The 26,210-nt window shown below is 33.5% G+C and overlaps 1 protein-coding gene across 10 annotated transcripts in view; it reads left to right on the forward strand.

Moving 5' to 3' along the window:
• The window catches only part of MFSD8 (major facilitator superfamily domain containing 8), a 153,156-nt gene that overhangs the window by 93,020 nt on the left and 33,926 nt on the right, over positions 1–26,210 (forward strand). For 5 of the 10 annotated variants that reach the window (XR_015250231.1, XR_015250229.1, XR_015250230.1 and 2 more), the window contains exons 6-13: positions 2,115–2,355; positions 3,223–3,336; positions 6,255–6,399; positions 7,131–7,186; positions 11,252–11,360; positions 13,452–13,586; positions 16,673–16,776; positions 16,865–17,112. Coding sequence is in view for 7 of the 10 variants with exons in the window: in XM_086704256.1 (XP_086560382.1) it covers positions 2,115–2,355; positions 3,223–3,336; positions 6,255–6,399; positions 7,131–7,186; positions 11,252–11,360; positions 13,452–13,586; positions 16,673–16,776; positions 16,865–17,112 (1,152 nt within the window). In the remaining 3 variants the exon portion in view is untranslated. Of the gene's footprint in view, positions 1–2,114; positions 2,356–3,222; positions 3,337–6,254; positions 6,400–7,130; positions 7,187–11,251; positions 11,361–13,451; positions 13,587–16,672; positions 16,777–16,864; positions 17,113–21,804; positions 26,167–26,210 lie in introns of those variants that run through there. The other 5 variants (XM_086704253.1, XM_086704254.1, XM_025921662.2 and 2 more) reach the window with 3 other exon arrangements.

Here is a 26,210-nt window from a genome sequence, read left to right on the forward strand (position 1 = left end):
GAAATGAGATGCTGTTACTACTGTTAAAAAGAGAAACACACATGAGTGCAGATAACAGTTTAATTACTGAAGTGACACCTGTTGTAGTGTAGAACCTGTATCTCCCAAACCCGTTTTACTTTCCTATTACAATTCTAGCAGAATTTTCTAACAGATTCCAGTTTCCAGTCACCATAAAGAATAGTATCCAATTAAAATAAAAGTTTCCATTGGTCTCTGGCAAATATCATTAATATTGTTAGAGCTATCCCCGAGAGTCAGCTTCTGTCCCTGAAACACATACTTGACTATGATCAATTGATATCCTGAGAAGACACTTTCATTCTTTTGCTTTCAAACCACTACACATTTAACATTAAAATTGAGTTTTCACTGCTTTTTTGAAAATTAATTAAAAAATTTTTATGACATGAAGTTATTTTATATTTTTAATAGAGTGATCAAAGGAGCCAAAGGTAGTATGGGTAGAAAATGAAAACCAGTGTGCCTAAAATAAGAGATTTAAAAAAAAATTTTTTTAATGTTTTATTTATTCTTGAGAGAAAGAGAGACAGAGCATGAGTGAGGGAGGGGCACAGCGAGAGAGGGACACAGAATCCAAAGCAGACTCCAGGCTATGAGCTGTCAGCACAGAGCCCAATGTGGGGCTTGAACTCACAAACCGGGAGATCATGACCTGGGCCAAAGTCGGACACTCAGCTGTCTGAGTGAGCCACCCAGGTGCCCCAAATAAGAGATATTTTTAAGGCTAGAACTTTAATATTGTGTATCATTATATGTATTCACTCTTATTTCTCATCCCCCACAAGAAAATGTACCTAAACATTTTCATTTTAAACTATTTAAAAATATCTTTAGAAAAGGCCATGGTTGTCTTTAAGTTGTTCTAACACTTTATATATGTTTAATCTTATTTCCTAAAAATTTATTTACATTTTTTTAAATATTTATTTTTGAGAGAGCGAGCACAAGGAGGCGGGGGGGAGCAAAGAGAGAGGGAGACACAGAATCCGAAGTAGGCTCTAGGCTCTGGGCTGTCAGCACAGAGCCTGACGTGGGGCTCGAGCTCAGAGATTGTGAGATCATGACCTGAGCTGAAGTCGGAAGTTTAACCGACTGAGCCACCGAGGCACCCCTTATTTCTAAAAATTTAATGGTTCTTATGTTTCCAAATTACTATATAGCCTACCATATATATATTTTTTTTAATCTGTTAATTTATTCCATAGTCCCTTTTGTAAGCTGAAATTTTCTGTTTTTTGAAAGAATTTTATTTTCTGAATTTAATCATTTGGTTCTCTCCTCAACATCTATCATGACACATAAACCCTCGTTCAGTGGTAGAACCCTGAATCCTCCATGTTGAAAGGAAGAATTAATAATAGGTTTAATGGGAGAATTATCTTTCAGCTTTTGTGTTTTTATTCTCTTAAACATTTGACTATTGTGCTCAGTTAAAAAAAATAAAAATGAGGCTCCTGGGTGGCTCAATCAGTTAAGCCTCCAACTTCAGCCCAGGTCATGATCTCCTGGTTTGTGAGTTCGAGCCCACTTTGGGCTCTGTGCTGACACTCAGAGACTGCAGCCTGCTTCAGGTTCTGTGTCTCCTCCTCTGTCTGCCCCTCCCCTGCTCACGCTTTGTGTCTGTCTCTCAATAATAATAAATAAATGTTAAAAAAAAAAAAAAAGGATTTATAGTGCTAATGGCTATTTAGCTTATGGAGTAACATAAGTCTAAATAATTGTATTTACTTTATAAGAATTAAAGAATGGCATTTTACTTTTGTGATGTTATTATTTATACATATAATGTGATTATTTGTAACAAGATTTTTATGAACCAAATCATAAATCATATTCCCATAATCATTCTAAAAGTTGAAGCTTCCCAAGTATTGTTTCTAGTGTATAGTGAATTGGTAGCATATTTAATTATACTGTAAGAAGTTTTGAATACCTTACTATAAGTAATAGTGTTATAAAACTGATATGTTAGAATTATTGTTTTTATTTACTTAAATAGGAAATGTTACGTGGTCAGAAAAATGTGTTTAAGTCTTAAACTTTACTTTTCTTGGATAACAATTCTTAAAGCATTGTACTTTTTTCTGCAGATTGATCAGACAGCTGATGCAAGTTTTTTGGGCTGGGTTATTGCTTCATTTAGTCTTGGCCAAATGGTAGCTTCACCTGTATTTGGTTTGTGGTCTAATTATAGACCAAGAAAAGAACCTCTTATTGTCTCCATCTTCATTTCGGTCATGGCTAACTGCCTCTATGCATATGTCCACGTTCCAGCTTCTCATAATAAATACTACATGTTGGTTGCTCGTGGATTGGTGGGATTTGGAGCAGGTAATATGTATGTATGTATGTATGTGTTTGGCTGTTCAGATTCACATTCACCCTGAATTCACCCTCTCTCATCTGGTATCACCTCGTCTCAAATCTCATATCTCACTACTCAACATATAGATTTCTCATTGCAAATAGACAAATATCTTTCCTATGATTTTTGCCTTTGTTCATGATATTCCTGTTACCTATAGTTTCTCTATTCTGTTCCCATCATTCTTCATTCTTCAAGATTCTGTTCAAGTTCCACATCTTCCATAAAATTTTCTTAGGTTACCCTACCCCTTAACAGATCTTTCCCATCTCCTGTATGTCTGTGGAACTTGCTTAGATACTGTTTTGCTCTGTTTTCATCTTTTATCACCAACCAGATAGTAAACTTTTTATAATTAGAGACAATTTATGACTTTCTAAAATACTCTGTGGCCTTTCTTGCAGAGTCTCCTGAAAATAATAAGAGCTCAATAAATTTTTTTGAGTCAAATTGTTAGTGGATCTTTTTGTTTCTTATATTACATTTAAGCATGCAGAATTTGTGATGTCTTTGTTTTAAAAATAGTTGTAACGATCAGTAGTTTGCCATTTAGTCAGTGTTTTCTTCATATTTAATAAGAAAAAAAGTTTAACATTTCTGTAATGTCACTTTTTCATTTATTCACATCTTTAATTGTGTTTTCATGTTGCTAAAAGCAAGATTTTCCACTAATTGATACATTTGCTCGATGTATATGCTTTGTATAATCATAGGGAAGAAGCAGTGACTATAATGTAGATTAATATTTTTGTTTTATATAAAGCCAAATTAAGTGGGATTTTATAAACCAAAGAATATTTTCTTTGACTTTGGATTATTGTGTCTTTTCTTAGGAAATGTAGCAGTTGTTAGATCATACATTGCTGGTGCTACTTCCCTTCAGGAAAGAATAAGTTCCATGGCAAACACAAGTGCATGTCAAGCATTAGGCTTTATTCTAGGTCCAGGTAGGTATTTTTCACTTGTCATTGCTTGAATATGAATTGGGAGAACTTTTAAAGTTCAAATGTTAAGTGGAATCCAAGTATAAAACCTCATAGCTAAAAGGAAAAGTAGGGAAGCTAATATTTTTGGTCCAGCAGGAGTCTAGGCTCTTTATATGTGTTAACAAATGTTCTCTAAAGTAAATAATATTAGTCCCATTTTACAGATTAGGACATCAAGGCATAGAGAGTCTAAGTAAGTTATTCAAGGTCAGCCAGATAGCAAATGGGAAATATGAGATTCGAACCTAACTATCTGTATGTTCTGTGAAATAATCATTTAGCTTGACATCTCCATTATAGTTAGCTTTTTTTCTTGTCTATTAGAAACAAAATTCTTTAATTTTTTCTTTTTTGCTTTTGGAGAGCAAGTACACCTGTACATGTGCGCAAGTGGGGGAGGGGAAGAGAGAGATAGAAAGAGAATCCCAAGCAGTCTCCACACTCAGTGCAGAGACCAATGTGGGGCTCGATCCCATAGCTGTGAGATCATGAGCTGAGCTGAAATCAACAGTTGGATGCAAGGGGGGGCCTGGGTTGCTCAGTCCGTTAAGCATACGACTCTTGATTTTGACTGGGGTCATGATCTCACGGTTGGTAACTTAGAGCCCCAAAGCAGGCTCTGTGCTGACAGTGCAGAGTCTGCTTGGGATGCTCTCTCTCTTGCTCTCTCTGCCTCTCTCCTGCTTGTGCTTTCTCTCTCTCACACACAAAATAAGTAAATAAACTTAAAAAAAAAATTGCAAAGTTGGACACTTAACCAACTGAGCCACCCAGATAGCCCAGAAACAAAATTCTTCTGACTGAAGGATTTGAGGAAAGTTATAGGAGATTCTTTACTCTTGTGCTCTTTGCCCATACCTTTCAGACTTTTCTGAGTTTGAAGAAAATGAGAGAATTTTTGAAAGACTACTGAAAGACTGTTCTTCAAAGCCTCCATCCTTTAGCTGAGTGTAAAACAATATTAATAAGACTTAATACTTCCCCAAGACAAGTAAGTTTTTGCTATTAGATAAATTAGTAATTTTTATGCTTAGAAAAACATTGAAGGGACACCTGCGTGGCTCAGATGGTTAAGCATCCGACTCTTGGTTTCAGCTCATGTCATGATCTCACAGTTTGTGAGTTGCAGAGCCTGCTTGGGATTTTCTCTCTATCCCTCTTTCTCTGCCTCTCTCCCCACCCCTTCTCTCTGTCTCTCTCAAATATAAATTTTTAAAAACCTTAAAAATTTTTAAAGAAGAAAAAAAGAAAAACATTGAAAAATCATATAATTTGTTCATGCTTTGAATATTACAGTTATGAATACCATCACTTTGAATCCAGTTCCATTTACTTTATCATTAATATCCTACCCTCACCCCTCTTTCCATTACTTTCTTTAAAATTTTTTTTAATTTTTCTTGAGAGAGAGAGACAGAGAGACAGAGATAGCACAGACAGGGGAGAGGCAAAGAGAGAGGGACACACAGAATCCAAAGCAGGCTCCAGGCTCTGAGCTGTCAGCACAGAGCCCGACTCGTGGCTTGAATCCATGATCCACAGGATCATGACCTGAGTCGACATCGGATGCCCAACCAACTGAGCCACCCAGGTGCCATTCCATTACTTTCTTTTAGAGAGCCAAGAAAAAAGATAATCCAATTTATCTTTCACGAAAAATCTAATGTTTCAGTTTATTATTTGGAGTAAAATATACATAACAAATGTAGAATCATTGGATCTACTGCCATATCATAAAATGTATGAGGATATAGCCTGGGTCTTTTCATTTACCACTCTAACCTCAGTATCTAGCACAGAACCTGGTATACACCTGGTATATGTTCTCAGTAAATAAATAAGAAGTATTTTGGAGATTAAATAATGATAAAATAAAAGAGGTAGAGGCATATAATAGATCTCATAGCATTTTAGAACCAAGAATGGCTTAAGAAATTATTTAGCTTAACCCCCTTTATTTCAGAGCCAAGAAAATGGAGGTTCAGAGACAGTATTAGCTATTTCAAAGGCAGACAGGGAATTGGGGAAAAAAAGACCAGCACTAAAATTTATATCACCTTGTTCATTGATTTGCCACATTTTCAACCTGAGAATAAAAGAAATAATCAAAAAGAAAGATTATCTCATTTAAATATTTTGTATTATCTTTAGATGAGTAAATGTAGGCCTGAAAAAGATTAGATGCGCTTTCCTGTAATGACCACATTAACAGCACTAGCATTTATTGAATGTCTACTATTGTTAGATGCTGTTCTAAGTGTTTTACGTGTAATGTCTTACTTCATCCTTACCTTAAGGTTGCAAATTATTGGAAGAGCCAGATATAGAATCTAAATCAGGAAAGCAAACCAGTTCTCTTCCAAGCTGATTTTTGCCACAGATCCAAATTTAAAAATATACATGATTTAAATACCATATACACAATGATGATTTGAAATATTAACTTAAAATGTGACATTCTACTCCTTATAATTAAATTGTAATTTTATATGGAAGAAATTGGATGATTTAAATTTTCTGTGGAGATTTTTTTAAATAGGAAGGTACTGACAAATTGCTTTAGATATAATTCTTTGTGAATGTATATCAGTGTTTCTGAATCTTTTTCTCATTAATGTCCCATTAAGGAGCTTTTTTAGACATTTTTTTCCTAATTCCACAGATCAATTGTATATCTTTTATGGACTATGTGAATATCCATGCCTTATACAGAAAAAGAGTAAATATTTTGTTCCCTTGCCTCTATTGAGATGTGTGATGTAGATGTGAGATTCCACAAAGTTGCTTCCAATTTTGTAGTAAATGTCTTTCACATTTTTTAGCCCTTGCCTCCCACATAATAATTTATCTGTATACATTTTATTTTATATTTTATTAAGTTTTTCAGACTTGTTTTGCACTCATTGGAGAAAAGGGTGTGACATGGGATGCCATTAAGCTGCAGATAAATATGTACACAGCACCAGTTTTACTTGGCGCATTCCTGGGAGTTTTAAATATTATTCTGATCCTTACTCTATTAAGGTAAATCAGATAGAAATTATAAAACTACTTGTGTAGATTGTGAAATTAAATAAGCATGATCATTATTGGAAGATAATTATTCCTATGAAGTCTTTATTTGGTTTTTGATGTCTATAGTTGTGTTCATGTTTTTTGATCAGCTAATGCATCTAGTACTTGTAACGGAAATAATAGGCAATCTGATAAATGAGACTAGATTATAAAGTCTTTGAAGATTCAAAGTTTGGTCTTGATTTACTAACTGTAGGTTTCTAAGTACGGGAATGGCATGAAAGCACAGTTTTAAGTAGATTAATGATTGGTATCAACCTTAAATACAAAAGTTACTTATATCTTTTATTTACTAGAAGAAATTTTATAAAACTACAGAAGTTTTATTACTTTGTATTTCTTTGGAGTGCTTTATTGAAGGCCCCAAAAATGTTTATAACAAATGTTTAAAATCACCGGAAAACTTTAAATATTTATTAAGGTAGTTCATGTATGCTTTTGGATGAATATTGGATTGAATATTATGCTTCATTTTATATGATAAGATAATAAGAATTATAACTTGTATCTTTTAAATTTTGTTGGTTATACCTCATTGGTAATAATTTCATTACTTAGCAGTTAGTAAAAGAAACTATATCAGAATGTGAAAAAATAAAGAAGGCTACTAATAAATTAAAGCCATTTATCTATCATAGTAAGTCTTTCATAGATGCAATATTTATGTTTTTCTTTTTAAGAGAACATCGTGTGGATGACTCAGGACGACAGTGTAAAAATGTTAATTTTGAAGAAGGTACTATGACCCTTTTGACTAAATTACTATAACATTATCAAAGTGTTTCCGATTATTCTGTCTGTTTGGTATTTACTTGGATTTGCTTCTGAAAACAGTACAATGGGTGATTGGGGTAGGATCTTCAAAGTTAAAAGTTACCTAAATTAATAATTTTTTTAAAAGGCCTTCCCAGATCAGTTATTTGGTGTTCATGGCTGGCAAGATTAAAAGCATTGCTAAAAATCACTTCATCTTCTTTGCAAAGAGCCAGTATCCTAAAACCCTACAGTTCTTTAGAATGATTTCTGTAACGTTCCTGTAAAATGTATCTTTCTGTTTCAAGCATTTCTTTGCTCCCTTAATCATGGAAATAGGTTTCTCTTTTGTATTTTTATTCTTTTGGTACACGCTACAAATGTACATTTTCATCCCTTAGATCTTTCTTTGACTTAGAAGTAAGTAACCAATCTGGTCAGTAGATATGTCTTCCTAAGTAAACCCTTATTTAAGTACTAATTATATTCTCCATGGGGAGTGTCCCCCTCTGTACAAAAGATTGCAACTCAGTTCTTGCCTTTAAGGAGTTTGTTCCTGGGAGTTTTAAATATTAGAAAAGTTGTGGAAAAGACATAGTATCTTCTATAGCCATTTTATTTAATTTTCACAACAAAACTAGTGGAAGGAAAGTTGAAAGTAGGGTAGAGAGCAGACTGGTGAAGAATGTTAGTAACTTTTTGAGAAAAAGGAGAAGTATGACAGTAGTCAGATTTCAGGTGAGACTAGTCCAGATGTGTGAAGGCCTGAACTAGGGCAGCAACTAAGAATGGAAAAGAGACAGATGTGAGTTTTTGAAGAAAAAAAAATTAAGATTCTTGATAGATTGGCTAGGAATTATTAAGGAATAGAGGGAGTTGTTGAAGATGTCTGTCAGGTTTTGAGTCTAGATAAGTGAAAGAATGGGAGAGAACAAGAATTTAGGAAAGGACATTCGCTGAACAGAGAAAATGATTTCAGTTTGAATCAAGCTAAATATACTGCTACACTAGAACAGCGAGAAAATGCCAGAGGCATTTGTAATTTTGGCTTTAGAGATCAAAGCTAGAGATACAAATTTCTGAGTAAGCCACTGAAAAACACGACAGCAACAAAGAGAGAGTGAAAGAAAAAAGGAAAGGGAGGGGTACATGCATCAAGTGTGACAAAATATTGTTGAATATAGGGGCTGAATATATATTTCATATTTTTCAAAATAAAAAATGAAAGAAAAGAAAGAATGGTGAGGAAGTGCCCGCAGGGGGTATAAGCCGCTTTTTTTTTTTTTAAGGTGAAAAATAGGGTACTAACTTAAAAGACCTATCAGGTAAAAGGAATGAGCAAGTTAAGGAGGGTGAGTTTGAGGTGCTGAGAAAGATATGTAAGAAGCAAAATCTTTCAGAAGTTGGAAGGGGGTAGCAATATCGATTAGGACTTCATGGAGTTTAATGTGCTTCAAAAACACCTGGAAACCTTGTTAAAATGGGTTCTGATTCAGTAGGCCTTGGTGGGGGAGGGGTCTGAGTGGGTTGTCAGATTAAATACAGGATGCCCAGGAGAATTTGAATACTTTTTTAGTATAAATATGTCCCGGCTGGGTAATTTTGGATTTCAGATAAGGAACAAATAATCTTTTAGTATAGATATGCCTCAAATATTTCATGGGACATTCTTATATTTAAATTTCAAATTTTACATGGAAAATACTTAAAATTATTGTTTATCACAAATTCAAACTTACCTGAGTATCCTGTATTTTTATTTACTAAATCTGGCAAACCCAGTGAGATTCTGAGAATCTACATTTATAGTAAGCTATCATGGGAGCTGATGCTACTGGTCTAAGGACCATAGCAAAGATTTGGAACTATACTGTCTAATATGGTGGCTGCCAGCCACATTTGGCTATTTAAATTTAAATTAAGCTAAATTACATTGAAGAAATTCCTCAGTCACACAGTAACACTGTAAGTGTTTAATTACGGGTCTGTGGCTAGTGGCTGTTTGGACAGCACAGAGAAAGAACATTTCCATCATGTCAGAGTTCTATTGCACAACACTGCCCTAAAGCACAAATGAGAGTTTAGAAAGACCAGATCTATTTTCTTTCATAATATTTCTAGGTACTTCAAAATAATTTCTAAAACAGAAATCATTTTTAAATTTCAGTAAATATTGGGGCGCCTGGGTGGCTCAGTCGGTTAAGTGTCTGACTTCGGCTCAGGTCATGATCTCACGGTCCTTAAGTTCAGGCCCCGCGTTGGGAGCTGACAGCTCAGAGCCTGGATCCTGTTTCAGATTCTGTGTCTGCCTCTTTCTGTCTCCTCCCCCGCTCATGCCCTGTTTCTCTTTTCTCAAAAATAAATAAATGTTAAAAAAAATTTTTTTTAAATTTTCAGTAAATATTTAAATAAAATATTTCTGCTTTTTCCCCCTTATTAAAAATGTTATCATTGGATAGGATCATAATTGCTAATTACATAGTTTTTGAATCAATATATTAGTGTAGTCTTTTCCTAAAATTCTTATAATTTTGATACCCAGTCAATCCTCACAATCTGGGATGCAACATTTCTGAGCTTTCCCACTGAAGCCATCACTGGGTAGAGGCTGCAGGAAACTAACCATATATGATGCAAACTCCAGTCTAACTTGGGGCAATGTTGCTTTTTAATTCAAAGGAGTAAAGACTGGGTTCAAGGTGGTAACAGAGAATCAGGCAGGTCTGTCCCGAGTAATATAAGGTCCACAAGGACCAGAGTCTATCCCGGAAAAGGATCTGAACAAAGGTGACCAGTTTTCTTTGTGCCATTAGAAAGGGAGGTCATAACTCTTTGTTGAGTGTTCAGGGTGCTTAATTGTCCCCAGATATAGCAGACTGTTTCCAAGTCTCATTTATTATTGGAGGAGGAACTCCTTGTCAGGAATCCTGAGATATAAAGGGAAACGCTATTATGAGAAAAATTATAGAAACTTACTGTATCTTGGGAAAGTAGCCCCGTGCCCCCTGCTGGTGTTACATACACACTTAAAGATAGCATAAAATGAAAACATTATTGAATTACTTGTTTGGTTTACTCTGAATAAGTAGGTAAATTGTAAAATAGCATTACAAATGTATATAAGTAGGTGTATTTCACTTCACACTTCTCAGTTATATAAGGAATAACTAATATTGAGTATGTAGCTTAATACATAGTTTAAGATAAGTCAATACGCTCACTTCCTCCTAATTTATAAAAGCACCATCAAATCTTGGTGGTAATTTACAAAATATATTTGCTTGCAAAAATATAAATGATAATATAAGGATTTTTTAAAAACTGTGGTAATAACGTATAAGGATATTTACTCATACTAATTTCACATAACATTGAAATTCAAAATACATATCCACTGAAGTGAATCACAGAACTAGCTGATTTAATAAACTATGAAAAAATCCTCATAAATTTAAGATTTAGGTAAAATAGAAAAAAAAACTTGCAGTAGAAATTTAAAGCAAGTATATTTAGAATGAGCTCATTTTATAGAATTTTATAAAATATATTCCTATTTTGGATCAAGAGACAGCAAATAGAAAATCTGAGTATTTCCTATAGATAACAGAATTGAAGTATATCTCCTGGGAAGAAAATTCACGTTATTTTTAAAAGCCATTTTGGCACGCCGCGGTGGCTCAGTCGATTAAGCGTCTGACTTCGGCTCAGGTCATGATCTTGCGGTCCGTGGGTTCAGCCCTGTGTCTGTTCTGTGTTGACAGCTCAGAGCCTGGACCCTGCTTCAGATTCTGTGTCTCCCTCTCTCTCTGCCCCTCCCCTTCTCGTGCTCTGTCTCTCTCAAAAATAAATAAAGATTAAAAAAAATTTTTTTAAGCCATTTAAAAATTACTTCTATGGTATAAATTGTTACTTTTAAACCACTTAGAAGCCTAAAAGTGATTTTAAATATTTAGTCACAGAATTTGCTACATATAGTTTCTAAATTATTTTAGTGTCATAAGAAAAATTAGATGTTTAAGTAATACAATTTTTCTCCTGTTTATTACAGCAAGTACAGATGAAGTTCAGTTTCCCCAAGGAAATATTGATCAAGTTGCTGTTTTGGCCACCAATGTTCTGTTTTTTGTGGTTCTATTTATCTTTGCCCTTTTTGAAACGTAAGTTTTATTCTGTCTTCATTTATATCATATTATGTAAATCATCTGTATTAATGCAATATTAATAGGCTTATCGATATTCTCAGAAACTTTATGGAAGGCATACGTTTTATCATGATGTAAAAAGTACACATAAATTTTATGCTTTTAACCTGAATATAGTTAATTCCCTGTCTATAATATTACTTTATCTTTCCTCCCTTTCTTGGAATTTTATGATAAATATAGTTATAAAACTTTAGTGCCATGAGTAAATTAACTTTAAGCTATATAACTCTCTATGTATATGGAGTTCAGCCTGGCAGTGTTAACTCTATTTAACATCTGATCCTGATCCTGAAAAAAAAACTAGTATGATATATTACAAAATCTCTGCCTTGTGTAAGCTTTGTTGATCTTTAGTTATCATATGGCTTTTTTATTTTTAAAATGCCTTTCCATTATGTTATAAAAATAATATATTCTTGGTGTAAATATGCTAAACACTGCAACTGTATTTCCATATCCATTTCTTTCCCTGGAAGTAACCACTGCTAATACATCATTGTGTAATTTTTCAAATATTTTTTCTATACAACTGTAAGTACTAGTTGTACTTACATGTGTAAGTACTCATATGTGCTATTATGTGTGTGTGTCTATTAAATCAACATAGACTATGTGACATTATCATTTGAAAATTTGGTTTATTCTTTCGTCAATACGTTGTAACATTTTTATGCCAATACATATAGATTTGCTTGATTTTTATTTTTTTTAGTTTATTTTTATTTTTAAAATTTTTGAGATATGTGAAAGTTTCAGTTCATTTGATTTTGGGGGCATTTTTAAAAATTGTGGTAAAATGCACATAACATAAAATACATCATTTTAACTATTTTTAATCATACAATTCAGTGGCATTGAGTGTATTCACAAATGTTGTACAACCATAACCCCTATCCATTTCCAGAATCTTTTCATGATTCCAAACAGAAGCTCTATCCCCATTAAACAGTAAGTCCTCATTCCCCCTCACCCAGCTCCTGGGAGCCTTTATTCTACTTTTTTCAATCTAGGTACCTATATAAATGGAATCATACAACACATTTCCTTTTGTCCTTTGTGCCTCGCTTATTTCACTCAGCATGATGTTTTTAAATGTTCATTCCTGTTATAGCATGTATCTGAATTTCATACCTTTTAATGGCTAAATAATATTCCATAGTCTATATATACCAATTTCATTTATTCATTCATCTATTGATGGACATTTGGGTTATTTCCACCTGTGGGCTATTGTGAATAATGCTATGATGCTGTGATGAATGTTGGTGTACAAGTATCTGTTTAAGTCTCTGCTTTCAGTTCTTTTGGTTGTACACCCAGAAGTGGATTTGCTGGATGATATAGTAATTCTATGTTTAAGATATTTAGAATTCACCAAACCATTTTCCACATCAGCTGTTCTGATTTTAAAATTTAAAATGGTGGTGTTCTTTTGTTTTTAAAGAATGAATATTTTAAATATATTTCAATTCCATTTTGCATCCAGTTAACACAGGAGATACAAAATAGGAAACGAAGCTTGGCAAGGAAGGAGACAGATAGTCAAATAAAGGAAGAGCAACTTTCAGAGGTAGGAAGAGAGATATATACATTCAAAGATAGTGATAAAAGAGACTAAGGAAGAGAAAAAGTCCCAACAAGTTTCTAATAACCTAATAATAGTAACATTACTATTATTATATTATTACTTATTTCAATGAAATAAAAAAGAAACCACTTTAAACCAAATTTAACCATGATTAGTTAGTTAGAAGGGTAGGAATTATGGTTGGTTTATTTCTTTTCCCGTCTTTTAGACTTTCTGCAACATGGATATGTTACTTATATAATTAAAATAAATATTAGTAAATAAAAATACAATCAAACTTAGTAGTTTGTGCATGTAACAACTAAATGTGTTAAAAAATTTTTTTATATAGAGAGCTGGTATCTTTGCTAAAAGAGATGCAAATTCTTGAATGTGTCAGTATCATTATTAAAGCTTCTATTTCACTTTTATAATGACTATGATTTAAATAAATAACAATAATTTGTTTTTCTTAGCATCGTTACTCCATTAACAATGGATATGTATGCCTGGACTCGAGAACAAGCTGTATTATATGATGGAATAATACTTGCTGCTCTTGGAGTTGAGGCAATTCTTATTTTCATGGGGGTTAAATTACTTTCCAAGAAGTAAGTTATGTGTCTTTGGTTTTGTTTCACTCAATTTTAAAATACGCTTTTAAAAAAGTCTTTTTTAAAAAAGGGAAACATGGAATGAATCCAACACCTCACATCACCTTCAGAATACCTACAAGCCTTCACATCTTTCCAACCTGATCTCCCATTGAGAAGCTAACAATGTAAACAAATGTTATCTCTCCATTGAAAGCTAATAATATAAACAATTATGTTAGTAAAATAAAATAATAAAGCTTTTCTCTCATTATATATTAGTTTTAGTACTTGAGTGTTTGCGAACAGATTTAAAGTTTATTAAGGGAGCACATATTTCTATACCATATGGTATATTCTTTGGTAAAGCAAGATATTTTACCAAGTGAATTAATTGTCTTCTAATGTATCTTTTGTATATTATGTTTTATTTAAAGTATTTCTAAAAGTGTATTTTATAAAACTTTGTTCTGCTGTATATATATGTATGTGTGTATATGTATATGTATATATTTATATATATTATATGTGTGTATATGTATATTATGAAACAGAAAGGATTTAGTGGTTAAGTCTGGAAAATTGTGCTTAAAATTGCCAAACTTCTTTATCCAAAACTTCCAAATCTTCAGTACTTATATATATTATCATAATGACAAATATATTATGTAGCATAATATAGTTACTGTACAAAGTTGTTTGTAGCTTTGACTATAGACCATTATTTTAAAGAAGCATTTTGTAAAGCTACAACCGTAAAAAACACGCTTTGGGGGAAGTGCTTGTATAAAATTAAATTCATTCATGTTGTCCGAGATGAGACATTCGTTGATGACTTTAAGCAATCCTAACAATTTAATTATTCTTAAAATATTTTAATGATACTTTAGAATTTTATAACGTTCTAAAATCAATTAACACATCTTGATTCAGTGTGTCAGGTTATGTGCAATGGGGGGGTACTATGAAGATTTCTGTGTGTATAAAGCCAAGAAGCAGGGACAAGATACAGATATAGACATAGACATAGATTTATATTCAAAATTAAATAACAGTAAATGCATTACATCTTGCTATAGAAATAGGTATTCTTACAGATTGTCCAATTCCATACCTTCAGAGAGCTTGTGTTCTATTGGGTGGGCAAACCAATAAACAAAAATATGAAGTCAGGTAATGGTAAATACTGTGAAGAAGAATGGAGCAGAGGAAGAGAATAAAGAGTAGCAAGAGCAGGGTTGGGAGAGAGAGTGGCAGTGTTATTTCTACTGACTGCTCTAGGAAGGCATGTTTGAAGAAGTTACATCCAATCAGAGACCTCAACAAAGTCAGAAAACAGTCATGCAGGGGGTCTGGAACTCTCTTCTTCCAGAAGACTGAGCTTTGTGTGTTTAAGGAAAAAGCAGGAAGGCAAGTTTGGCCAGAGCAGGAAAGAAATGGCAATGGGAAAAGATCAGGTTGGAAAGATGTGAATCCTAGGTATTCTGAAGGTGATGTGAGGTGTTTGGGTTTGTTTATTTTGTTTTAGGAAGTCGTTGGTCTTGTTTGTAAATTTCATTTTTTATTATGGAAAATTTCTAACATATACAAAGGTGTAGATAGCATCATGTACTGAATTTCTAATATCCATTACCCAGCTTCAATGATTACCAATCCTTGAATAATTGTGATTCATTTATATAGTTCTACCCGCTCCACACTCCCTATCCCCTATACCTAGATTATTTTGAAGCCTGTCCCAGATATCATTTCATATCTTCCATAAATATTTCAGTATGTATCTCTAAAAGTTCATGATGACAACATTATCACATCTAAATATGTTAACAGTGATTTCTAAATATCATCAAATATCCAGGCAGTATTCAAGTTTTCTCCACTGGTTTAAATGTTTTTTTAAATTTACTTTGTTTTGTTTCATATTGTTTTATTTTGTTTCACAGCTTACTTGACTCAGCCTCTTAAGTTTCTTTTTTTTTTTTTTAATGTTTCTTTTTATTTTTGAGAGAGAGACACAGAGCATGAGCAGGGGAAGGACAGAGAGAGAGGGAGGCACAATCTGAAGCAGGCTCCAGGCTCTGTCAGCACAGAGCCCAACACAGGGCTCAAACCCACAAACCATGAGATCATGACCTGAGCCAAGTGCTTAACCGACTGAGCCACCCAGGCTCTCCAAGGCTCTTAATTTTCTTAAGTCTCTTTTAATCTATAGGTTTTCAAGAAACCAGGATGTATGCTTTATAGTTTCTCACATTTTAGAGCTCACTGATTGAATTCCTATGGTGGTGGTGTTGTCATTGTTGTTAACATTTTCCTGTGTTTCTGTATTTCTGAAAAATTGGTACTTGTATCTAGAACCTTGATGAAATTTGAGTTCAATTTTTTGTCAAGAATATACTTTGTAGGTGGTAATATGTGCTTATATCAGGAGAAATATATTTTATCTCTTTTTATAATGTTAGTGACCATTGGTCATTTCTAGGTTTATTAATATATTAATAGATAATTGAAAAATGTTGATATTTTAATTCTATCATGTCTTTATGTAATTTTTTGGAATACTTTCTATGAAGAGAACCTTCTTATCACCAATTATTTGGTTACCTTGTACAGTTTGTACAGGAAACACAAGATGATTGTTTCCTTTTATTAACTGAGTTTTAAAATAATGAGTTTATTTAAAACATACTCTAAAAGTAACCAAGAGCATTTTATTTTAATATAATATGAATTCATAGATTATAACATGTGTTTTAATCCATTGTCATTACTATTTGTTCTGTTGTTCGCACTGTTGTGTTTTGGCCAGTGTCTTCAAATTGGCTCAGAGTACCTTTATCCAAGTACCAAGAGTACCTAGTAGCCACTGATAGCTTCTGTGTTCTTTGGTATGAAAAAACTATCCAGGCTCATCTTATACGTTTTCTGTCCAAGATCTAAAATCAACTGGTTCCTTTTAGTGGAAAATTATATTTAGCATTCATATTAGTTGGTATATGACTAAAAGCATCAAGATATTATAGCATAGTTTATAAAATATAAAAGTAATGAAACTATGTAATAATGTTTTGTTTTTAAATTACAGAGTTTCTGTTCTTTAACAGGATTGGTGAGCGTGCTATTCTACTGGGAGGACTCATCGTTGTATGGGTTGGCTTCTTTATCTTGTTACCTTGGGGAAATCAGTTTCCCAAAATACAGTGGGAAGGTATAGCTATACTTATTTCTATAATGTTAGCCCCTGTTATTCATTTAAAATTAGTAAGTAATACACTGTACTAATTTTGTTTTTACAGAGTTACATAATAATTCAATCCCTAATACCACATTTGGGGAAATTATTATTACTCTTTGGAAGTCTCCAAGAGAAGATCGCAATGAAGGACCCACTGGTTGCCCAATTGAACAAGCCTGGTGCTTCTACACTCCCATGATCCATCTGGCTCAGTTCCTCACAGCAGCTATGCTAATTGGAGTAGGCTATCCATCCTGCAATGTTACGTCCTATACGTTGTATTCAAAAGTTCTGGGACCAAAACCTCAGGTGAGCAAGTTATCCTGATACTGCAATCACATGAAATATACTTGTAGGTACATTTTTTGCTACCATTCTCTGTTTTTACACAAGCTGAGTTGGTGGGTTTTTGTCATATTCAGTGCCTTAAATTAAAAAAGAAAACCACCAACTTTTATAAAGTACTTCTAGGACTTAGTATGTTGAAATTTAACAACGAGTACTCTAAGTTAGAGCTCAAAAATGTTTTGAATTCAAGATTGTGAGCTCAAAATCATTTTCAGAAGAAAGAATATCTGAAGCATAAATTTCTGAAACTCATCCTTAAACTAGGCAAAAGTTAGGAAACCAAAATTGATAGACAAATGTGGATCTAGGCTTAATTTCATCCAGTCCTAGAGACAATTACTAAGAGATGAAAACACAGCAGTCTTAAACATGTATAGCAGCTATGTATAATTTAAAATTCATTTTTATTATAAGAATTTTCATATTCATTATATAAAAATTAGAAAAAATATAGAGTCCAAATGGAGAAAACTATCAGAGACAATTAATTTTGGTGAAATTATACTTCCAGTCTTTTATCTATGTCTGTGGGTGTTTAACACAAAAACAGGATTATATCATTGTTACTATTTTATAGTCTGCTTTTAAAAAAATATAACAATATATTGTAAATATTCTCCCATGACATTTAATTTTATTTTTTTAATTTTTTTTAATTTTTTATTTTTAAATACATGGAATACATTTATTCCATGGAATACATTGTATTCCATTTTATTTATGTACCATCATTTATTCATTTTCCAAATATAGTACATTTAGGTTATTTTCGGGGTTTACTTGTAACCCTTCGTTTTTAGTAGAAGTTATTTAAATGGTCACAAAATGAAAATACTACTTTCCTCTTTAAAAATTACACTGATAGGGTGCCTGGGTGGCTCAGTCAGTTATGCGTCTGACTTCGTCTCAGGTCATAATCTCAAAGCTTGCTTGACAGTTTGCAGTATGGAGCCTGCTTTGGATTCTGTGTCTTTCTCACTCTCTGACCCTCCCCCACTCATGATCTATCTGTCTCTCCTTCAAAAATAAACAAACATTAAAAAAAATTTTTTTAAACAATAAAATAAAATAAAAATTGCACTGATAATGTTACATTTTCAGGGCAGAAATTAGTATTTCTATTGAAATAAGACAAAGAGAAAAGAAAATTTTTAATACTGTGTTTTTAAGGTATATAGTAGGTAAGACATTTGGTACTTTCTGAGTCTTTTAATCCATAAAATTGTATTTTCAAAACCAAGAATAAAAGCACATAACAAAAGCAATGTATGATAGTTGTAAAAATTTCAAATAGTTTGAAATGTGTATAGCAGAAAATGAAGACTCCCCTTAGCCTCAACACACTAAAGTCAACCCCTGTTCACTTCATTTGTATGCCTCAAGACATCTTTCTATACCTATTCAAGCATATGCAGACCCATGCCTTTTTTTTTAATTGGAAGATATTTATTAGTATGTAGTATTTAGTTATTTATAAATGAGTGTTACGTATCAATGATACAATTAGTGAGCTAAAATTATGAAAATGTTTTTTGTATATTACAAGTATTTATTTAATTATTATTTTTTTTTTCTAAGTTTTTATTTAAATTCAAGTTAGTTAACATATAGTGTAGTATTGGTTTCAGGAGTAGAATTTAGTGATTCATCACTTACATATAATACTCAGGCTCATCACAAGTGCCCTCCTTAATGCCCATTACACCCATTTAGCCCATTCCCACCCACCCACCTCCCCTCCAGCAACCCTCAGTTTGTTCTCTACAGTTAAAGAGTCTCTTATGGTTTACCTACCTCTCTGTTTTTATCTTATTTTATTTTCCCTTCCCCAATATTCATCTTTTTTGTTTTGTTTTTGTAAGTTTATTTATTTATTTTAGAGAGAGAGGGCAGGGGAGAAGCAGAGACAGAGGAAGAGAGAAAATCCCAAGCAGACTTTGTGCTGTCAGCACGGAGCACGATGTGGAGTTCGATCTCATGAACTGTGAGATCATGACCTGAGGCAAAATCAAGAGTTGGATGCTTAATCGACTAAGCCAATCAGGCGCCCCTCATCTGTCTTGTTTCTTAAATTCCACATATGAGTGAAATCATAAGTATTTGTCTTTCTCTGACTTATTTCACGTCACATAATACACTCTAGTTCCATCCATATTGTAGCAAATGGCAAGATTTCATTCTTTTTGATGGCTGAGTACTATTCCATTGTATATATATGCCACATCTTCGTTATCCATTCATGAGTCACAGATATTTGGGGTCTTTCCATAATTTGGCTATTGTTGATAGTGCTGCTATAAACACTGAGGTGCACCTGCCCCTTTAAATCAACATTTTTGTATCCTTTTGATGAATACCTAGTAGCACAATTGCTGGGTTATAGGGTGTTCTATTTTTAACTTTTTGAGGAACCTTCATACTGTTCTCCAAAGTGGTTGCACCAGTTTGCATTCCCGCCAACAGTGTGAGAGGGTTCCCCTTTCTCCACATCCTCGCCAACATCTGTTGTTGCCCGAGTTGTTAATTTTAGCCATTCTGACAGCTGTGAGGTGGTATCTCATTATGGTTTTGATTTGTATTTCTGTGATGATGAGTGACAGTGAGCATCTTTTCATGTATCTATTAGCCATTTGTACATCTTTGGAGAAATGCCTGTTCATGTCTTCTGCTGTTTTTTTCGCTGGGTTATTTGGTTTTTGGGTGTTGAGTTTGATAAGTTCTTTATTGATTTGGGATACTAGCCCTTTATCCAATATGTCATTTGCAAATATCTTCTCCCATTCCATTGGTTGCCTTTTAGTTTAGCTGATTGTTTCCTTTGCTGTGCAGAAGTTTTTTCTCTTGATGAAGTGCCAGATAGTTCATTTTTGCTTTTGCTTCCCTTGCCTCTGGATATGTGTCTAGTAAGAAGTTGCTATGGCCAATGTCAAAGAGATTGCTGCTGTGTTCTCCTCTAGGATTTTGGTGGTTTCCTGTCTCACATTTAGGGTCTTTCATCCATTTTGAATTTATTTTCATGTATGGTTTAAGAATGTGGTCCAATTTCATTTGTCTGCATGTCACTATCCAGTTTTCTCAACACCATTTATTGAAGAGACTGTCTTCTTTTCCATTGGATATTCTTTCCTGCTCTGTCAAAGATTAGTTGACCATATAGTGGTGGGTCCATTTCTGGATTCTGTATTCTGTTCCATTTATCTATGTGTCTGTTTTTGTGCTAGTACCATATTATCTTGATGATTACAGCTTTATAATACATACATGAAGACTAGAATTGTGATGCCTCCCACTTTGCTTTTCTTTTTCATCATTATTTTGGCTATTTGGGAGTATTTTCTGGTTCCATACAAATTTTAGGATGCACTCATGCCTTAAAAAATTTTTTTTTAACTTTATTTTTTTTGAGAGAGAGAGAGAGAGACAGAGAGCAAGCTGGAGAGGGGCAGAGAGAAAGGGAGACAGAGAATCCTAAGCAGGCTCTGTGCTGTTAGCTCGAAGCCCCACGTGGGGCTCGCATGAAATCATGACCTGAGCCAAAATCAAGAGTCAAACGCTTAACCAACTGAGCCACCCAGATGCCCCTAGAATGCACTCATGCCTTTAAAAAAAAAAAAAGAATTGTCTGACTTTGGCTCAGGTCATGATCTCACGGTTCATGGGCTTGAGCCCTGCATTGGGCTCTGTGCTGACAGCTCAGAGCCTGGACCCTGCTTTGGATTCTGTGTCTCCCTCTCACTCTGCTCCTCCCCCCTCATGCTCTGTCTCTCTCTCTCTCTCTCAAAAATAAATAAACATTAAAAAAAATTTTTTTAATTAAAATTAAAAAATTAAAAAAATAAAACAATATATTCTATCTCATGTACGTAATATTTTTTTGCATCTTGTAGTGTTTTACTTAATAGCCATAGTCTTCTTTCCTTGTTAGTGCATATAGATGTTCTAATTATAATATCTTACTCTATATAGGACCTTATACTTTTAAGCAACTGATTAGCATTCTATTCATTAAATACACTGTAATATATTTACTTAATCCACCATTGATTGACGGTTAGGCTGTTTTCAATTTGGAGATATTAAAAGTGTTACTGCACTGTACATTCTTGGGTAGATTGTATTGGTTATAGTTTGGAGTATAGTAGTTGGAAGAGTGACATTATGGTATAGTGGAAAGTGGTATAGTGGATTCAGCCAAACAAACCTTCAAAATATTTTGGACAATTACTCGAATTTTCTAAGCTTCAGCTTTCACATTTGTTAAATGAGGGTAATAACAGTTGCAGAAATTTGTGTATATTGGAAACAATATATGTAAAGTACCCAGCACAGTGTTGGGAATATAGTAAGTACAAAATAAATGTTAGCCATAAAGGGTAGATTTAAAAAACTTTATCGTTTCCATGGCTTCAGTAGACATTGGACATTGTTTGTATGTTTATACTACTTTTATTTTTCTTAAACTGACTAATCACGTAAGTATACTGTTCATTATTTGCTGTATTTATAGAGAGACATTTTATATTTAATTTAAAAATAAAAGATGGAGAAAGTGTTTTTTGTGAGTTTGTCATAGTTTGGTAATAGTACTTTCACCCTTATTTTTAAAATGACTAAACCTAAATATCAGTCTGCTTCTCTCTCTCTCCACCACAGGGTGTGTACATGGGCTGGTTAACAGCTTCTGGAAGTGCAGCACGGATTCTTGGACCCGTGTTCATCAGCCAAGTGTACACTTCCTGGGGTCCACGATGGGCATTCAGCCTTGTGTGTGGAATAGTGGTGCTTACCATCATGCTCCTGGGTGTGGTTTACAGAAGACTTGTTCCTTTTTCTGTAAGGCATGGAAGGATTCAAGAGTAACCTAACTAACTCTATGATGGAAAGTACTTATATGGGGTTTCTTCTTCCAGGGCTCTGTAAGACAGTTGCTATGAGTCAATTTCCAAAAGTCAGGCTGCAAATATTATGTATTTTGAATAACAAGAACATATATTGATTAATATAGGGAATTCTACATGTAAATACGAACAGTAATATAATATAAAAACACTCTGGTTCATAATTTCTGCATTTCAAAAAGTATTCTTCATATAACACCTCTTTAGCAGTTACATGAACTCATGAGTGGACAGTGGTTTATAAATATGAAGTTGTGCTCTTAATTCAAACTGCAGAGGTGTCATTAAAATAATGAGAAAGTATTTATGCAGGGAAGCCATAAGGAGAGTTCTTTATGAATTACCAATAACAAAAAAAATGAAATTATAGAAATTATCTACCTAAATAGAGGTACCTATGTTTGAAGATACCTACTTTTTATTTATTTAAAAAATGAAGCTTCTATTATCGAATTTCCTTATGAAATAAAAATCATGACTCTTAACTTTTCCATTTACCATGCCTACCATCCTACCTTACCTTCTATAAGGCATTATTTTTAATTCTATACCTTCTGTCCTATTTTAGTTCCCTAATAGGAGAAAGTACAAATAATTCTAATATTTGAGCAGTAAAGAAGATTAAGAGATCAAGATGGATTTCACTACCTTTGGTAGGACTAATTATTTTTTTCTTTCAAGTACTAATAAATAATTCACTTTAGAAACATAAGCCAGGTATGTTACTGTATACATATACGGAATAGCAAACTGTTTATTAAAATTACTGACATTTTTCAACTCCCTTAAATTCTGGAGAAAAACTATTACTTTATTTAATTAAATTATTTAATTTATTTACTTTTCCCATTTCTCAGTAGTGACAGGGAAGACACAGCAGTTTCCAAACAATGTCTATGTAGCTATTCAGAACTGCAGAATTTTAAATTTGGATGGGCCATGACAGCCCCAATCTAATTAGGCTAATAAATATTTTAGGTAAAATTGCTTTAATCTAACAGTTTACTGAGTTTACTTGAAGTTGGCTAAATCATACTCTCTATGTGTACATTTCTACCTCTACATAAATTGAATGCTGATAAAAGGAACTAGTATAGAATTATGTATGTGGATAATCAATATTACCAAAAAATGCAAAAATATTTCTAAATATTTTTCCAAATGTTTCCTACTGTAAATTCTATTTTCAAATCTGAAAGCAAACAAGTAAACACTATAATCTGCACTTTATACTATGTTTGTTGTATTCTTGTGGGTTTTTTTCCCCCTTTTACTTTCTCTCTTTCTTTCTTTTTTTTTTTTTTTTTTTTTGGCTTGAAAAACAGAAATTTATTTCTCACAGTTCTGGAGGCTAGAAGTCTAAGACCAAGATCGTCAGCAGGGTTAGTTAGTTTGTTCTGAGGTCATTCCTTGACTTGTAAATGGATATCTTCTCTCTGGATCTTTTGTTTGTTTGTTTTTACAGCTTTATTGTGTAAGTTTAAAGTGTACAATGTGATGATTTGATAAACTTATATATAGCAAAATGATTACCACCATAGCACTAGCCAACACCTCCATCCTATCACATAATTATCATTTCTTTTTTTTTGTGGTGAGAACATTTAAGATCTACTCTCTTTTGCGACTTTTAAGTATATAATACAGTATTATTAATTGTGATCACCATGCTGTATAACAGATCCCCAGAATTTAGTCATCTTATCACAGGAAGTTTGTTCTCTGACCAACATCCCATTTCCTCCACCCCTTAGCCCCTGTCAACCACCATCCCACTCTTTGCTTCTAACAGTTAAGTTCTTTTAGATTTCACATACAAGTAATATCAGATAGTATTGTCCCTCTCTGTCTGACTTCTTTCACTTAGCATAATGCCCTTATGGTCCACCCATGTTTTCACAAATGGCAGGATCTCCTTATTTCTCATGGCTGAATAATATTCCAACACATACACACATCTTTATTCATCCACTGATAGACATCTGTGTTGTTTCCATATCATGGCATTTGTGAATAATGCTGCAATGAACATGGGAGTGCACATATCTCTTTAAAATTCTGCCTTCATCTCCTTTGGATATATACCCATAAGAGGGATTGCCACATCTTTTGGTAGTTCTTATTTTTTGAGGAACCTCCATTCTGTTTTCCACAGTGGCTGCACCAGTTTACATTCCCACAAACAGGACACAAGGGTTCCCTTTTCTCCACATTCTCATTTGTTATTTCTTGTCTTCTTTGATAATAGCCATTTTAACTCGTGTGAGGTGATGACATCTTACTGTGGTTTTCATTTGCATTTCCCTGTGGATTAGTGATGTGGAGCATCCTTTTATGAACCCGCTTTCTTATACCATATGTATGCCCTTTGGAAAAATATCCATTCAGATCTTAAAAAAAAAAAAAAAATTTTTTTTTAAGTAAGCTCTACCCCCAATGTAGGGCTTGAACTGAGATCAAGAATTACATGCTCTACTGACTGAGCCAGCCAGGTGCCCCTCCTCTACACATTTTTAAATCAGACTGGCTTTTTTTGCTATTGAAGTTAGCTGTACTCTTTTTCTTTTTTTAATAACCCTATTTTTATTTAGGAATTCATGTTAATTTTTTTATTAAATGTTTATTTTTGAGAGATAGAGACAGAGCACAAGCAAGGGAGGGGCAGAGAGAGAGGGAGACACAGAATTGGAAGCAGGCTCCAAGCTGTCAGCACAGAGCCCAATGCAGGGCTTGAACCCACAAACCATGAGATCATGACCTGAACTGAAGTCAGACACTTAACCGACTGAGCCACCCAGCCGCCCTGAAATTTGCTGTACTCTTAAATCCAACTTCTTCAGCCCTAATAGAAAGCTTAATCTGACAGAAATCATCCCATGGTTAAATTTTAGAGATTGTTTTTACTCTTTGCCACCCCCCATAGTGAGACTCTGCTTCAGTTAGACTTATCAGAGCCATAGCCAGGTTTCTGGCTATTTGGTCAAGTTCTAGGATCTCTTTTCCCTGATGTTCTGCAGCTCCTTCCTCAGTCTTACATTTTTTGGGGCTCTAATCTTAAAAGAGTAAACTCCACCCTTGGTTTAGATAGTAATAGCAAAAATGGTAATGATGAAAATAATAGCAAACATGTATAGAGTTCTTTTCATATTGCACGTAATGTATAATGTACATTTTCATAGCAGTCTTATAAAGCAAAGGTGCTGTTATGACACCATTTTACAGATAAAGGAACAGAGGCACAGAGAAAAGATTTGTCTCAGTAACAGTCTGTCTTTAGAGTCCACACACTGAACCACTAAATTTTTTATTGTATAGGAAATAACCCAGAAAATTTTAAGAGCAGTTAATTGCTTATTTTAGAGTAAATCAAGTTATGCATACCAATGATTCCTATTAGCAGGAATATTTGAGAAACATAATTGAAGCCCAATGACTGGGGCTGTTATCCTACAATAATAGACTGTTTCTATGCAAGAAAGTATGACAGAGAAGTTTCCCAATTTCCAAAGACTTATAATATTGAATAAGATTCATATAAACTATAACCTTGCAACAACAACTAACACCTTTCCTTTATTAAGAATGCTTTCTTTTCTGGGGGATTATACCAGCACACATCTTGGCACAAAAGAAGATAAGGAAGTGACATGGGGTGGAGGAGAGAGCAGGGAGGTAAAGTTTGAGGAAAAAATCACTAACTGAGTTCTTGAGTGGGACAAGTGGAGTATAAACTGCAAAGGATGATAGGAGACCTTAAGGTATGAAAAACTGAAAAATAGTATGCATTTCAGAAAAGATACGTTTTTGAAAACCTAAACTTAATAAGAAAATGATGTGTATATTTGAAGGGATTTATAGCTTCACAAAGCATCTCCATGTTACCTTGCTAAACTTGCCTACACTTAAACTCCTCCGTTATCTTGCATAAAGTGAAATAAATCCGTATGTAATTTTTGTTTTGGGGAGGATAAACTACTTATCTGCATCTGCTCAAGAGTAATTTATTGTGAGAGGATATTTTAGGTGCCATTTTTGACTACTGCAAACTTTTTTGTAATTTAATGTATTTTAACATTGTGAATGTACATTTTTAATAAACAATTATTATGTATATGTACCTTAAGCCTTAAAATTATTTATTCATACTTTCAATATATATTC

The sequence above is a fragment of the Puma concolor genome, chromosome B1 (genome assembly GCF_028749965.1).
Source record: "Puma concolor isolate L17-30 chromosome B1, mPumCon1.1.hap2, whole genome shotgun sequence".
NCBI classification, from domain to species: Eukaryota; Metazoa; Chordata; class Mammalia; order Carnivora; family Felidae; genus Puma; species Puma concolor.